General features: G+C 44.5%; 1 protein-coding gene across 1 annotated transcript in view; it reads left to right on the top strand.

The window, feature by feature from the left end:
* The window catches only part of LOC118078892 (ATP-binding cassette sub-family A member 2), a 76,897-nt gene that overhangs the window by 15,576 nt on the left and 44,831 nt on the right, over positions 1–16,490 (top strand). The window contains exons 3-5 of the mRNA XM_088660189.1: positions 1,635–1,825; positions 2,000–2,006; positions 12,652–12,940. Of these exons, the coding sequence (XP_088516315.1) occupies positions 1,635–1,825; positions 2,000–2,006; positions 12,652–12,940 (487 nt within the window). The remainder of the gene's footprint in view (positions 1–1,634; positions 1,826–1,999; positions 2,007–12,651; positions 12,941–16,490) is intronic.

Here is a 16,490-nt window from a genome sequence, read left to right as displayed (position 1 = left end):
GCAGAGGCTTGACAGGCATATGTCAAGAATGCTTTGATGGTGTTTCCTACTCGGCAGGGGGTTGGACTGGATGGCCCTTGTGGTCTCTTCCAACTCTATGATTCTATGAAACAAAACTACTTTAAGCCACCATGGGAATTGCGTGTTTATCTGTTGTCATTTGCCATCTTTTTCTGGCTGTTTTCCTGTTTCTTAAGTCTCTTTCTTTATTACATATAACTCTAATAAATGAATAGGTAAAGGTACTGTTTGTGGGGCACAGGAGGCGGGCGGGTATGGAGGACTCCCTGGTCCTGAATGGGGTAACTGTGCCCCTGAAGGACCAGGTGCACAGCCTGGGAGTCATTCTGGACTCACAGCTGTCCATGGAGGCGCAGGTCAATTCTGTGTCCAGGGCAGCTCCATCTGGGACGCAGGATGAGACCCTACCTGCCTGCAGACTGTCTCACCAGAGTGGTGCATGCTCTGGTTATCTCCTGCTTGGACTACTGCAATGCGCTCTACGTGGGGCTACCTTTGAAGGTGACCCGGAAACTACAACTAATCCAGAATGCGGCAGCTAGGCTGGTGACTGGGAGCGGCCGCCGAGACCACATAACACCGGTCCTGAAAGACCTCCATTGGCTCTCTGAGCACAATTCAAAGTGTTGGTGCTGACCTTGAAAGCCCTAAACGGCCTCGGTCCAGTATACCTGAAGGAACATCTCCACCTCCATCGTTCTGCCCGGACACTGAGGTCCAGCACCGAGGGCCTTCTGGCGGTTCCCTCGTTGCGAGAAGCCAAGTTACAGGGAACCAGGCAGAGGGCCTTCTCGGTGGTGGCGCCCGCCCTGTGGAACGCCCTCCCACTAGAGGTCAAAGAGAATAACAATGACCAGACCTTTAGAAGGCATCTCAAGGGAAGCTTTTAATGTCTGATGGATTTCTGTATTTTAATGTTTTGTCGGAAGCCGCCCAGAGTGGCTGGGTGAACCCGGCCAGATGGGCGGGGTATAAATAATAATAATAATAATAATTATTATTATTATTATTATTATGGGACCCAGGTGGCGCTGTGGTTAAACCACAGAGCCTAGGGCTTGCTGATCAGAAGGTCGGCGGTTCGAATCCCTGCGACGGGGTGAGCTCCCGTTGCTCGGTCCCAGCTCCTGCCAACCTAGCAGTTCGAAAGCACGTCAAAAGTGCAAGTAGATAAATAGGGACCGCTCCGGCGGGAAGGTAAACGGCGTTTCCGTGCGCTGCTCTGGTTCGCCAGAAGCGGCTTTGTCATGCTGGCCACATGACCTGGAAGCTGTAGGCCGGCTCCCTCGGCCAATAATGCGAGATGAGCGCGCAACCCCAGAGTCGGTCACGACTGGACCTAATGGTCAGGGGTCCCTTGACCTTTACCTTATTATTATTATTATTATTATTATTATTATTAAAATCCAAACTATCATAAATTCAGTTAATATTGCCAAAAAAACAAACAACCGTTCTGGTCTTGCACACCTCTTGCGCTCGCGCAGTCCGTGACATTGCGCCTGCTGTGTTTCACTAAACATGAAAGGAAGGCGAATGGCGGTCGCGGCTGCTGTCTAGGGGCCACGGAAGCTGGCCTCTTGGCCTGACCCTGTCCCCTTTCGTCCTGGCAGGTGATGAAAATGATGGGGCTGAACAACGCGGTGCATTGGGTGGCCTGGTTTATCACAGGGTTTGTCCAGCTGTCCATCTCCGTCACGGCGCTGACCGCCATCCTCAAGTACGGGAAGGTTTTGATGCACAGCGACGTCTTCATCATTTGGCTGTTCCTCGCCATCTACGCCGTGGCCACCATCATGTTCTGGTGAGTTAAGGGAGGGACGGGGAGCGGAGGCGGGTGGCGAAAGCTAGATTCGAACAGGGAGCTTCCTGATTCACAGCTCTTGTTTCTCGAGTGGGCAGTGGGACATGACCAGTAGGGTGGGTCCTAAAAAACTTTTTTTGGGGGAAAATGTCTCCTCCCTCGATCTTCTATCAGGCGTACGGTATGAACATAGTCCAATTTCAAATTGGGGACCGATCGGTTCATGTTTAGACCCTGCTCCTCCAGATTGAAATTTTTGCCTCGCTATGAGCGATGAAAACGTAGGAATTGGACTCATTTATGTTAAATTAAATTAAATTAAATTATGTTAAATTAAACATACTCAGTATGTTAAATTGTGAACTAATCGACATCAATTTTAGGTTTTATGTAGAGCAATAAGAGTTGCCTACTCTTATTTTCTGCAATATTTATTTATTTAACATGTTGATAATTGACGTGAAAAACCAAGGGTTTGGAACAAATGATATGGAACAGTTAAGCAAACGGTGTGCTAAACAAGGAAACATAAACATTAAACAATAATGGATTAAAACTTCAAGAAAGAAGATTCCACCTCAACATTAGGAAGAACTTCCTGACAGTAAGAGCTGTTCGGCAGTGGGATTTGCTGCCAAGGCGTGTGGTGGAGTCTCCTTCTTTGGAGGCCTTTAAGCAGAGGCTTGACAGCCATATGTCAAGAATGCTTTGATGGTGTTTCCTGCTCGGCAGGGGGTTGGACTGGATGGCCCTTGTGGTCTCTTCCGACTCTAGGATTCTATGATTCTATGATTAGGAAGAACTTCCTGACAGTAAGAGCTGTTCGGCAGTGGGATTTGCTGCCAAGGAGTGTGGTGGAGTCTCCTTCTTTGGAGGTCTTTAAGCAGAGGCTTGACAGGCATCTGTCAAGAATGCTTTGATGGTGTTTCCTGCTTGGCAGGGGGTTGGACTGGATGGCCCTCATGGTCTCTTCCAACTCTATGATTCTATGAAAACACCACTCATGTTATGTGTTGCATCCAAACATCACATTATACTTAATTACTTAGGTATAAATTGTACTAAATGCTTACATGTTGTGTAATTAATAAAATTATGCCTTATGCAATATTATACATTGTACTTGTACACCATAAATGCTAAAAATATGCTTTTATGCCTTACACTAAACCTCTATTTTGGTAATAAGTAATTAATTGACAGTAAGAGCTGTTCGGCAGTGGAATTTCTACCAAGGAGTGTGGTGGAGTCTCCTTCTTTGGAGGTCTTTAAGCAGAGGCTTGACAGGCATATGTCAAGAATGCTTTGATGGTGTTTCCTGCTTGGCAGGGGGTTGGACTGGATGGCCCTTGTGGTCTCTTCCAACTCTACGATTCTATGATTAGGAGGAACTTCCTGACAGTAAGAGCTGTTCGGCAGTGGGATTTGCTGCCAAGGATTGTGGTGGAGTCTCCTTCTTTGGAGGTCTTGAAGCAGAGGCTTGACAGGCATATGTCAAGAAGGCTTTGATGGTGTTTCCTGCTCGGCAGGGGGGTGGACTGGATGGCCCTTGGGGTCTCTTCCAACTCTAGGATTCTATGATTCTAAGTATAATGTGATGTTTTGGTGCAACACATAATATGAGTGGTGTTTTATTGTTTAATATTCATGTCGATTAGTTCACAATTTAACATACTGAGAATAAATGAGTCCAATTCCTATGTTTTCATCACTCGTAGCGAGGCAAAATTTCATTCTGTAGGAGCAGGGTCTAAATATGAACCGATTTGTCCCCAATTTGAAATTTGACTATGTTTATACCATACGCCTGATATAAGATCGAGGGAGGAAACATTTTCCCCCAAAAAAGTTTTTTATGACCCACCCTAATGATTAGGGAGGTCGTTTTTTCTCCCACTTGCTTGAAGGAGGCAGAAAAATGACCAGATGTGGGTTCCTTCCCTACCTTGGGGGCTCAGCTCGTTTTTCTGCCTCGCTTGATGCTGGACCTGTTTCTACTACCACACGTCTTCTGGCCTTAGGAATAAAAAAAACCCTGTGCATTGAAAACTAGCAGGTCAGGGAGAAGGTGAGAGTAGAAGCCACCTCTCTGATATGCTAGTTTTCTATAGAATCATAGAATCATAGAGTTGGAAGAGACCTCAAGGGCCATCCAGTCCAACCCCCTGCCAAGCAGGAAACACCTTCATAGCATTCTTGACATATGGCTGTCAAGCCTCTGCTTCAAGACCTCCAAAGAAGGAGACTCCGCCACACTCCTTGGCAGCAAATCCCACTGCCGAACAGCTCTTACTGTCAGGAAGTTCTTCCTCATGTTGAGCTGTTCGGCAGTGGGATTTGCTGCCAAGGAGTGTGGTGGAGTCTCCTTCTTTGGAGGTCTTTAAGCAGAGGCTTGACAGGCATCTGTCAAGAATGCTTTGGCGGTGTTTCCTGCTCGGCAGGGGGTTGGACTGGATGGCCCTTGGGGTCTCTTCCAACTCTAGGATTCTATGATGGCCACATGACCTGGAAGCTATACGCCGGCTCCCTCGGCCAATAATGCGAGATGAGCGCCGCAACCCCAGAGTCGGTCACGACTGGACCTAATGGTCAGGGGTCCCTTGACCTTTATATTATATGTATGGCAATCTTGGGTGGTCTAATGAGAACGGCTGTATCCAAAAACATTGCCGCTTGCTCTGGGATTGGCTAACTGAAGCAGAGCGAGCCGAAGAGATTCAGCAGAGCAGTAAGGGAGAGAGTGTGTAACGGGATTAGGCCCTTCCTAGGCGCTGTGGTTTTTTTTTTCAATTTTTTTTTATTTTTTATTTAATTAAACACAAACAAAAATTTCATAATCTCAACTTCGCCTCCAATCTTGGTGTTTGACTTCCTCGGTTCCTCCTTACTGCGATTCATAACATATTAATCTGTTTGCAATGTCTACTTCCTATTCCTTTTTTAACTTGGATTCCATATATTTATACCTTACTCCATCCATAACCTTCATAGATATTACAATTTTCCTTCAGCGCAAATCTATTTTCGTAAGCTGCAGCTCCCTGTATCTGTCAATGACCCTTTCTTTTTTTTAAAAAAAAATCTTTTTTATTAAATTTTATATAACATTTTAAAAAAAACATAACAAATTAGAACAAAACATCAAAAAACAAACAAACCCAGATATGGTTACAGGTAGGTATCTGAAGAAGTGCGCATGCACACGAAAGCTCATACCAAAATAAAAACTTAGTTGGTCTTTAAGGTGCTACTGAAGGAATTTTTTTATTTTACTTAAACCCAGATATACACAACAATAAAAACAATAACCTCATATCATCGTACATCATCTTGTTAAATCATTGTCCCTTTTGCTTCCCCAAGTCCCTTCTTACTGATTTTCATTTTAAATTCATCTATAACAGTTTCTAACTCATTTCTTTTAATTTTCACCATCTTCACTTTCCCCCCCTACTTCGTATTAATCTCAATCTTTTGTTTATAACTCTATTTCCTCCTTTATAATAAAACAAAAAAATTCCTTCAGTAGCACCTTAAAGACCAACTAAGTTGGTCAACCTCCTTTATAATCTTCTCTTCTTTTTCCCTAATGCCTTGACTTCGATGTTTCCCTAGATATTCAGTCTTTCGATTCTTAAAAATAGTTCCCTAAATATACTTTGAATTTTTTTCCAATCTTCCTCCATTCTCTCGTCCGCCTGATCTCGGAGTCTTCCTGTCAATTCTGCCAGTTCCATAAAGTCCAACATTTTCATTTGCCATTCTTGTAGAGAGGGTAATTCTTCTTTCTTCCAGCTTCAGGATTGTTCTCCTGTACTATTTCAGACACGTGGTTTATATACTTATGTATGTGTTTGCCTTGTACATTTATGAGTATATATATATATGACCTTAGAATTCCTTTTTTAAAAAAATATTTTTTATTAAATTTTATATAGCATTTAGAACACGTAACAAATTAACACAACAAAACATCAAAAACATCACAAAACCAAAAAATTAATAAACAAGATACAACAATAAAAACATTAAACACACACATCATCTTATATCATCTTTTTAAATCATTGTCCCTTTTGCTTCCCCAAGTCCCCTCTATCTGATTTTCATTTTAAATTCATCTGTAACAGTTTCTAGTTCATTACTTTTAATTTTCATCATCACATATTTTTCTTAATTCATCTTACTCTCAGTCTTTTATTTATAACTCAATTTCCTGCTTTATAATCTCCTCTTCCCCCCCCCAATGCCTTAACTTCAGTGTTTCCCTAGATATTCAGACTTTCAATTCTCAAAAGTAGTTCCCTAAATATAATTTGAATTTTTTCCAATCTTCCTCCATTCTCTCGTCCGCCTGATCTCGGAGTCTTCCTGTCAATTCTGCCAGTTCCATAAAGTCCAACATTTTCATTTGCCATTCCTGTAGAGAGGGCAATTCTTCTTTTTTCCAATATTTCGCAATTAATATTTCCAATATTTCCTCGCCGCTGTGGTGGCGTACATAAACAAGTTGACATCTTTCTTTGGGATTTCCTCCCCAACTATTCCAAGAAGGCCTCTGGTTTTTTCAAAAATGTATTTTTATAGATCTTATTCATTTCATTATAAATCATTTCCCAGAAGCCTTTTATCTTGGGGCATGTCCACCAAATATGATAGAACGAGCCTACTTCTTCTTTACATTTCCAACACTTATTGTCGTCCTTGTGGTACATTTTCTTTTTTCTTTTTTTCCGGATTAAAAAAAGTATTTTATTGTTTTCCATTTAAAAATCACACTATACAACAATATTACAAAAAAAACCAATGTAATCATATATCTGTCTTATACAAATCTAACAAAAAGAGAAAATACATAATCACAATAAAGAAATACAAACCAGTAAGCCTGTAAAAGTATATGCCTCATCTAATAAACTCAGAAGAGGCGAGGGAAAGGAGAAAAAAGGTAACGATGAACAGAAAGGAAAATTCAAAAAGAAAAAGGGGAGAAGAAAAGGAAAAGAAAAGAAAAGAAAGAAAAAGAAGGAAAAATTGAGGTTTGACTTCCCGTTACTTCTCTGTACCTCATACGTTACATTCTATTTCACGGCGCGAATCTTAATTTACATTTACATCTTATTCCTCAAATGTTCTATTTTGGGCTCAGGTACGCTCTGCTGGTTGGCTTAATTATTTCATTTGTGGTACATTTTCGCTAATTTAACCGGGGTCAAATACCATCTATACATCATTTTCATTCAATTCTTATCAAGGACCCTTTCTTGTTGCTCGACTTCTATATTATTCTTTTTCAAATCGTCTTTAAAACTCTTCCGATCTCCTTCCACCGTTTTTTCTCGCTGGTCTCGAAGTCTCCCGGTCAGGTTGGCTAATTCCATGTATTCCCTCATCGTCATCTGCCATTCTTCCACCGTCGGTATTTCTTTCGTCTTCCAATATTTCGCTACCTAGGCGCTGTGGTTAAACCACTGAGCCTAGGGCTTGCCGATCGGAAGGTCGGCGGTTCGAATCCCGGCGACGGGGTGAGCTCCCGTCGCTCGGTCCCAGCTCCTGCCAACCTAGCGGTTCGAAAGCACGTCAAAAGTGCAAGCAGATAAATAGGAACCGCTCCGGCGGGAAGGTAAACGGCGTTTCCGTGCGCTGCTCTGGTTTGCCAGAAGCGGCTTTGTCATGCTGGCCACATGGCCTGGAAGCTGTGCGCCGGCTCCCTCGGCCAATAATGCGAGATGAGCGCGCAACCCCAGAGTCGGTCACGACCGGACCTAATGGTCAGGGGTCCCTTGACCTTTACCTTTAGTGAAAGATATATTCAAGACTAAGTCCCACTGAAGGCCATCGAATGGGCCTTAGTCATGGCTTATCTAAGCCCCAGGGGGGTAGAATCATAGAATCATAGAATCATAGAGTTGGAAGAGACCACAAGGGCCATCCAGTCCAACCCCCTGCCAAGCAGGAAACACCATCAAAGCATTCTTGACATATGCCTGATAAGCCTCTGCTTAAAGACCTCCAAAGAAGGAGACTCCACTACACTCCTTGGCAGCAAATTCCACTGCCGAACAGCTCTTACTGTCAGGAAGTTCTTCCTAATGTTTAGGTGGAATTTTCTTTCTTGTAGTTTGAATCCGTTGCTCCGTGTCCGCTTCTCTGGAGCAGCAGAAAACAACCTTTCTCCCTCCTCTATATGACATCCTTTTATATATTTGAACATGGTTATCATATCACCCCTTAACCTTCTCTTCTCCAGGCTAAACATACCCAGCTCCCTAAGCCGTTCCTCATAAGGCATCGTTTCCAGGCCTTTGACCATTTTGGTTGCCCTCTTCTGGACACGTTCCAGCTTATCAGTATCCTTCTTGAACTGTGGTGCCCAGAACTGGACACAGTACTCCAGGTGAGGTCTGACCAGAGCAGAATACAGTGGTACTATTACTTCCCTTGATCTAGATGCTATACTCCTATTGATGCAGCCCAGAATTGCATTGGCTTTTTGAGCTGCTGCATCACACTGCTGACTCATGTCAAGTTTGTGGTCTACCAAGACTCCTAGATCCTTTTCACATGTACTGCTCTCAAGGCAGGTGTCTCCCATCCTGTATTTGTGCCTTTCAATTTTTTTGCCCAAGTGTAGTACTTTACATTTCTCCTTGTTAAAATTCATCTTGTTTGCTTTGGCCCAGTTGTCTAATCTGTTAAGGTCATTCTGAAGTGTGATCCTGTCCTCTGGGGTATTAGCCACCCCTCCCCATTTGGTGTCATCTGCAAACTTGCTCAGGATGCCCTCAAGCCCATCATCCAAGTCATTGATAAAGATGTTGAACAAGACTGGGCCCAAGACAGAACCCTGTGGCTCTTCCCACTAGTCACTACTCTCCAGGAAGTACTCAAAGAGTACGATTCCTGCCTCACTGCTCTCCTCCTCTTCTGACGATTCCTCCTCTTCACTGTTGTCCACATCCTTTGGAGGAGGAGCCATTTTCTTCTGTTTAGGCAGGATTTTAACGTTCTTGGCGAGCTTCACCACAATGGTGGCGGGTTGTGTCCGGATGTCTAGTGTGTCGAAAGAAGCCTCCGCTCGCTCCTCTGGTGGACCCTCTTTTGACTCGTGAAGAGCGGAGGCTGCAGCTAAGGGACCCCCCATCCCACCCCCAGATCAAGGGGACCAGGGGCGTAGCCAGGATGAAAATCAGGGGGGGCAAGGGGCGGGGAGCAAGGGGTGGGGCCACATCGGAGCAGCCCGAAATCGGGCTGCTCCGACTCCCTCCTCCCCCTCCGCGATAGGAAGGGACGAGGGGGAGCCAGGATCAGCCCGAAATCGGGCTGCTCCGACTCCCTCCTCCCCCTCCGCGATAGGAAGGGACGAGGGGGAGCCAGGATCAGCCCGAAATCGGGCTGCTCCCCCTCCCTCCTCCCCCTCCGCGATCGGAAGGGACGAGGGGGAGCCAGGATCAGCCCGAAATCGGGCTGCTCCGACTCCCTCCTCCCCCTCCGCGATCGGAAGGGACGAGGGGGAGCCAGGATCAGCCCGAAATCGGGCTGCTCCGACTCCCTCCTCCCCCTCCGCGATAGGAAGGGACGAGGGGGAGCCAGGATCAGCCCGAAATCGGGCTGCTCCGATCCCCTCCTCCCCCTCTGCAATCGCTGGGGCAGGTGGAGGGAAAGCCCCAGAGCCGCGCAAAGCGGTTGCCTGGCTTTCCCTCCGCCCGCCCCACAGCCAGCCAGGGAGAAGGGAGACGGCACCGGGCGGGCAGTGGGGCAGGCTGGCCAGTGGCCCTGCTTCTAGGGGGGGCAATTGCCCCCTCCTGCCCCCCCTGCCTACGCCCATGAAGGGGACCCTCAGGCATACACAGTAACTGCTATCTCCTCTCAGGACCCAGCTTGGAAAATAGATGATGGGTGATGGGAGACAGACTGCCTTACAGAAGCCAGACACAAACCATTTTACTATTTTGAGAATCTTTCTTTCGATGCCAGTTTCAGTTGCCTCTAATGAAAGGAGTTTTTAGCAAACTAAAACAAATAAAAGTGACTAACCAACTTAAGTATCACCAGCATAGAACAGGCATCCCCATCATATTCAATATTGAATATGATGCGTGGTTGAAATTACGGAATCAAACTTTAAGATTTACAGCATGTACTGCCTTGAAAGAAAATGTCTATAAGATGATGTATAGATGGTATTTAACTCCAGTTAAATTAGCTAAAATGTATAGAATGAGTGACAAAAGTTGCTGGAAATGTAAAGAGAAAGATGGTGAATTTTATCATATGTGGTGGACATGCGAAAAAGTTAAAAGATTTTTGGGAAAGTTTATATAACGAATTGAAAAAGATGTTTAGATATACTTTTCCAAAAAAAAACCAGAAACATTTTTGTTAGGAATAATGGGAGGAGAGATTAGAAAAGAAGATCAAACACTGTTTATGTATGCAACAACCACGGCTAGGACTTTGTTAGCCCCAAAATGGAAATTACAGGAATTACCTACAATTGTGGAGTGGCAGACAAAAATGATGGACTATGCTGAACTTGCTAGATTGACATGCAAGATTCGTGACCAGGGGGAGACAAGGTTTCAAAAGGACCGGAGTAAATATGTGGACTATATGGAGAAAAACTGTAGATCGTTAAAAACTCTCGCAGGATTAAAATAAACCTTACGAATTGACCGATATGACAAAAAAAGGAACTGCAAAAAAGGGAATTAATAAGAAACCCGCATGAAGGGAGGGGGGGAAGTCATAGCTCGGCGGAGCAAGGTAAAAGATGTGAATATAAGATTTTGTATAAAAGATTGGTTTTGTTAATTTGTTGAATTTGGAAAATGGAATAAAATGTATTTTTTTAAAAAATAGAACAGGCATCCCCAAGCTTCGGCCCTCCAGATGTTTTGGACTACAATTCCCATCATCTCTGACCACTGGTCCTGTTAGCTAGGGATCATGGGAGTTGTAGGCCAGGCATCCCCAAACTTCGGCCCTCCAGATGTTTTGGACTACAATTCCCATCATCTCTGACCACTGGTCCTGTTAGCTAGGGATCATGGGAGTCGTAGTCCCAAAACATCTGGAGTCACACTGGTTGGGAAACACTGCCCTAGGCCAGGCACCCCCAAACTTCAGCCCTCCAGATGTTTTCCCATCTTCCCCGACCGCTGGTCCTGTTAGCTAGGGATCATGGGAGTTGTAGGCCAACAACATCTGGAGGGCCGCAGTTTGGGGGTGCCTGGAATTAAAGCTTTGGAATAGAACAGGCCTCCCCAAACTTGCGGCCCTCCAGATGTTTTGGCCTACAGCTCCCATGATCCCTAGCTAACAGGACCGGCGGTCTTGGGGATGATGGGAATTGTAGTCCAAAACATCTGGAGGGCCGCAGTTTGGGGATGCCTGGTCCAGCTCTCACTTCCATACCTCACTACTGGGAAAACCATAGTTTGAACCAGGCATCCCCAAACTTCGGCCCTCCAGATGTTTTGGACTACAATTCCCATCATCTCTGACCACTGGTCCGGTTAGCTAGGGATCATGGGAGTCGTAGTCCCAAAACATCTGGAGTCACACTGGTTGGGAAACACTGCCCTAGGCCAGGCACCCCCAAACTTCAGCCCTCCAGATGTTTTGGACTACAATTCCCATCTTCCCCGACCGCTGGTCCTGTTAGCTAAGGATCATGGGAGTTGTAGGCCAGGCATCCCCAAACTTCAGCCCTCCAGATGTTTTGGACTACAATTCCCATCTTCCCCGACCGCTGGTCCTGTTAGCTAGGGATCATGGGAGTTGTAGGCCAACAACATCTGGAGGGCCGCAGTTTGGGGGTGCCTGGAATTAAAGCTTTGGAATAGAACAGGCCTCCCCAAACTTGCGGCCCTCCAGATGTTTTGGCCTACAGCTCCCATGATCCCTAGCTAACGGGACTGGCGGTCTCGGGGATGATGGGAATTGTAGTCCAAAACATCTGGAGGGCTGCAGTTTGGGGAGGCCTGGCATGGGACATGTCATTACCGAGGAGGCAGACCTGGGCGCCGGCTCCCTCGGCCAATAATGCGAGATGAGCGCGCAACCCCAGAGTCGGTCACGACTGGACCTCATGGTCAGGGGTCCCTTGACCTTGACCTTTTCAAGGGAATGCTACCCTCTCATCCCTTAACTGTTTACAGCAGGCATCCCCAAACTGCGGCCCTCCAGATGTTTTGGCCTACAACTCCCATGATCCCTAGCTAACAGGACCAGTGGTCGGGAAAGATGGGAATTGTAGTCCAAAACATCTGGAGGGCCGAAGTTTGGGGATGCCTGGCCTAGGGCAGTGTTTCCCAACCGGTGTGCCTCCAGATGTTTTGGGACTACAACTCCCATGATCCCTAGCTAACAGGACCAGCGGTCGGGGATGTTGGGAATCGTAGTCCAAAACATCTGGAGGGCCGAAGTTTGGGGATGCCTGGGTTGGATCTTGCCAGCTCAAGTTCTACATCAGGCATCCCCAAACTGCGGCCCTCCAGATGTTTTGGCCTACAACTCCCATGATCCCTAGCTAACAGGACCGGTGGTTGGGGATGATGGGAATCGTAGTCCAAAACATCTGGACAGCCGAAGTTTGGGGGTGCCTGGTTTATTGCGCTTGCATCCCGCCATTTCCCCCACGGAGCTCGGCGGGTCTCTCTCCCTGTCTCCATTTAATCCAGGCATCCCCAAACTGCGGCTCTCCAGATGTTTTGGCCTACAACTCCCATGATCCCTAGCTAACAGGACCAGCGGTCGGGGATGATGGGAATCGTAGTCCAAAACATCTGGAGGGCCGAAGTTTGGGGATGCCTGGTTTACAGGGTCCCACTTGGGGAGGAGCCCGCAAAGCTCTAGGGTCGGACTCGGCCCCCTTTGGAAGGCTAAAAACCCCAATGTCGTTGTGTTCCTCCAGGATGATCGAAGACCTGGAGCTGACCCACAAGTGCCACTCCCTGGTGCAGACGCTGTCGGGGGGCATGAAGAGGAAGCTGTCGGTGGCCATCGCCTTTGTCGGGGGGTCCCGGGCCGTCATCTTGGACGAGCCCACTGCCGGCGTGGACCTCTACGCGCGGAGAGCGATTTGGGACCTCATCCTCAAATACAAGCAAGGTCGGCGAGATCATGGGCGTGGCCTCACTCTGGGGAAAAAGGAACGGTTTTTTTCTTATAGTCCAGCCGCCTTCAGCGGAGAAATCTTTTGCCCAACGTGGGACCCGAACCCAGGACCCTGAGATTAAGAGTCTCATGCTCATACTGAGCTACAGTGGTACCTCGGTTTATGAACACAATTGGTTCCGGAAGTCTGTTCATAAACCGAAGCGTTCATAAACCGAAGCGAACTCTCCCATTGAAAGTAATGGAAAGTGAATTAATCCGTTCCAGACGGTCCGCGGAGTAAGCGTTCATAAACTGAAGCAAACTTTCCCATTGAAAGTAATGGAAAGTGGATTAATCCGTTCCAGACGGTCCGCGGAGTAAGCGTTCATAAACTGAAGCAAACTTTCCCATTGAAAGTAATGGAAAGTGGATTAATCCGTTCCAGACGGTCCGCGGAGTAAGTGTTCATAAACTGAAGCGAACTTTCCCATTGAAAGTAATGGAAAGTGAATTAATCCGTTCCAGACGGTCCGCGGAGTAAGCGTTCATAAACTGAAGCAAACTTTCCCATTGAAAGTAATGGAAAGTGAATTAATCCGTTCCAGACGGTCCGCGGAGTAAGTGTTCATAAACTGAAGTGAACTTTCCCATTGAAAGTAATGGAAAGTGAATTAATCCGTTCCAGACGGTCCGCGGAGTAAGTGTTCATAAACTGAAGCAAACTTTCCCATTGAAAGTAATGGAAAGTGAATTAATCCGTTCCAGACGGTCCGCGGAGTAAGCGTTCATAAACTGAAGCAAACTTTCCCATTGAAAGTAATGGAAAGTGGATTAATCCGTTCCAGACGGGTCCGCGGAGTAAGTGTTCATAAACTGAAGTGAACTTTCCCATTGAAAGTAATGGAAAGTGAATTAATCCGTTCCAGATGGTCCGCGGAGTAAGCGTTCATAAACTGAAGCGAACTTCCCCATTGAAAGTAATGGAAAGTGGATTAATCCGTTCCAGACGGTCCGCGGAGTAAGCGTTCATAAACTGAAGCAAACTTTCCCATTGAAAGTAATGGAAAGTGGATTAATCCGTTCCAGACGGGTCCGCGGAGTACTTAAACTGAAGCGTTCATAAACTGAAGCATGGGTGCAATTGGTTCCGGAAGTCTGTTCATAAACTGAAGCGTTCATAAACTGAAGCGAACTTTCCCATTGAAAGTAATGGAAAGTGAATTAATCCGTTCCAGAGGGGTCCGCGGCGTTCGTAAACCGAAAATTCGTAAACCGAGGTGTTCATAAACCGAGGTTCCACTGTATTCCAATTCCTAAATCCTTTTGCCTTCCCTTGTGTTTCTGGAATAATAATAATAATAATAATAATAATAATAATAATAATAATAATAATAATAATAATAATAATAATAATTTATGATTTATACCCCGCCCATCTGGCCGGGTTCCCCCAGCCACTCTGGAATTGTGCAACCCAGTGCAAAGCAGCTTCGCGCCGCTTCGAACGCACAGTTTGCCTCGGGGTGGACAAACCAGTTCCCCTTTGTGGTCAATAAGGATCGTGGCCATAGGATCTTATATAATATATTGGGAGGATATATATATAATGAGATCAAAAAGATTCTTAAATATGCAATAGAAAAGAAATATACACTAAATAAATAAAAGAAATGTACAATAAAAATATAAATATAAATATACAAATATATAAATAAAAATATACAATAAAATAAATAAAAGAAATACACAATAAAAATATAAATATAAATATACAAATATATAAATAAAAATATACAATAAAATAAATAAAAGAAATAGACAATAAAAAAAGAAGCCGGAGGCATTCCTGTTGGTGGGGAAAGATGTTGCAAAGGATGATGTTAAATGGTTCCTATATGTGACTACAGGAGCGAGGGTAATTCTAGCTCAGGTCTGGAAACAAGAGTTAATTCCATCGGTAGAAGACTGGAGAAGGAAAACGGTGGAATATATGGAAATTGCAAAACTAACATCGAGAATAAGACAGCGAGGCAGCGGGGTGTACATGAAAGAATGGGGGAAATTTATAGCATATATAGATAAGATAGTTGAAACAAAATAACATCTTAAATAGGAAATTACTCACAGAAGGAAACAAACTCGCAACAACAAATTAAAAAGCTTTATTGGACGTACAGATAGAAAATACAGTACAATGTATAGTAAAAAATAAATAAATAACTAAATAAATACACACACATATATATACAAAATATATACAAAATAAAAAATATATATACAAAATATATACAAAAAAAGAGAGGATTAAACAAGAAAATATGAGTACAAAAAGAAAGAGGATGAAGGTTTAAAAACGAGACGAAGAATGTTGAAAATAGACTGGAACTATAAGGAATGTTATGCCGTGCAACCAGACATATGAATATAAAAACAGCAGAAGAAAGTAGTGTGGAAATTTTTGTTTGAACTTTAAGAGTTGTTGTTATTATACTAAGTTGCATTTTTATTTGAGAATTCTAGAGAATTTGTAACGATAATGAATGTAATGAGCCCAAATGTCTGATAATGGAATATGTGGTATGCGGAAACTAATAAAAATTAATTTTTTTAAAAAAAGAATCTTATATAATATAATAATAATAATAATAATAATAATAATAATAATAATAATAATAATAATTTATGATTTATACCCCGCCCATCGGGCCGGCTTCCCCCGGCCACTCTGGGCGGCTTCCAAAAAAAACAGAAATTCTAGAAGGACCACAGGCAGGGAGACCCGAGGGGCTCCCTACAGACAATGTGAAGGGAATAAGGAATAAGTATAATTTGGCTTTGTGTTTTTTCTTTGTAGTGTTATTGGGAGGGAACAGTTATTATTGTTGTATTCTCTTTTTTCCCTTTTTGCGCTTTTTACGGTGTACTTTGAAAAACTCCAATAAAAAAATATTTATATATATATATATATAAAAGAAATTCTAAAATACAGAAATCCAATCTTAGAGTTGGAAGGGACCCCGAGGGTCAGCTAGTCCAACCCGCTTGCAATTTAGGACTCTCGGCTCAAACAGATGGCCGTCCAGCCTCGGCTTAAAAACCTCCAGCGGAGGTGAATGCATGAAGCAGAAGATTTATCTCTCTCTCCAGAACATTGGGGTCAAGGCCTTTGAGAAGGTGCCCCATGATATTCTTGTAAAGAAGCTGGTAAAATGTGGGCTAGACAATGCTACCATTCAGTGGATTTGTAGCTGGCTGACTGACCGAACCCAAAGGGTGCTCATCAATGGCTCCTCTTCATCCTGGAGAGTAGTGACTAGTGGGAAGAGCCACAGGGTTCTGTCTTGGGCCCAGTCTTATTCAACATCTTTATCAATGACTTGGATGATGGGCTTGAGGGCATCCTGAGCAAGTTGGCAGACGACACCAAATGGGGAGCGGTGGCTAACACCCCAGAGGACAGGATCACACTTCAGAATGACCTGAACAGATTAGACAACTGGGCCAAAGCAAACAAGATGAATTTTAACAAGGAGAAATGTAAGGGCAAAAAAAAAAAATGAAA

The sequence above is a fragment of the Zootoca vivipara genome, unplaced genomic scaffold (genome assembly GCF_965207765.1).
Source record: "Zootoca vivipara unplaced genomic scaffold, rZooViv2.hap1.1 HAP1_SCAFFOLD_30, whole genome shotgun sequence".
In the NCBI taxonomy this organism is placed as follows: domain Eukaryota; kingdom Metazoa; phylum Chordata; class Lepidosauria; order Squamata; family Lacertidae; genus Zootoca; species Zootoca vivipara.
Note: the sequence above shows the minus strand (reverse complement) of the source record. Positions and strands in the feature narration are given on the sequence as shown.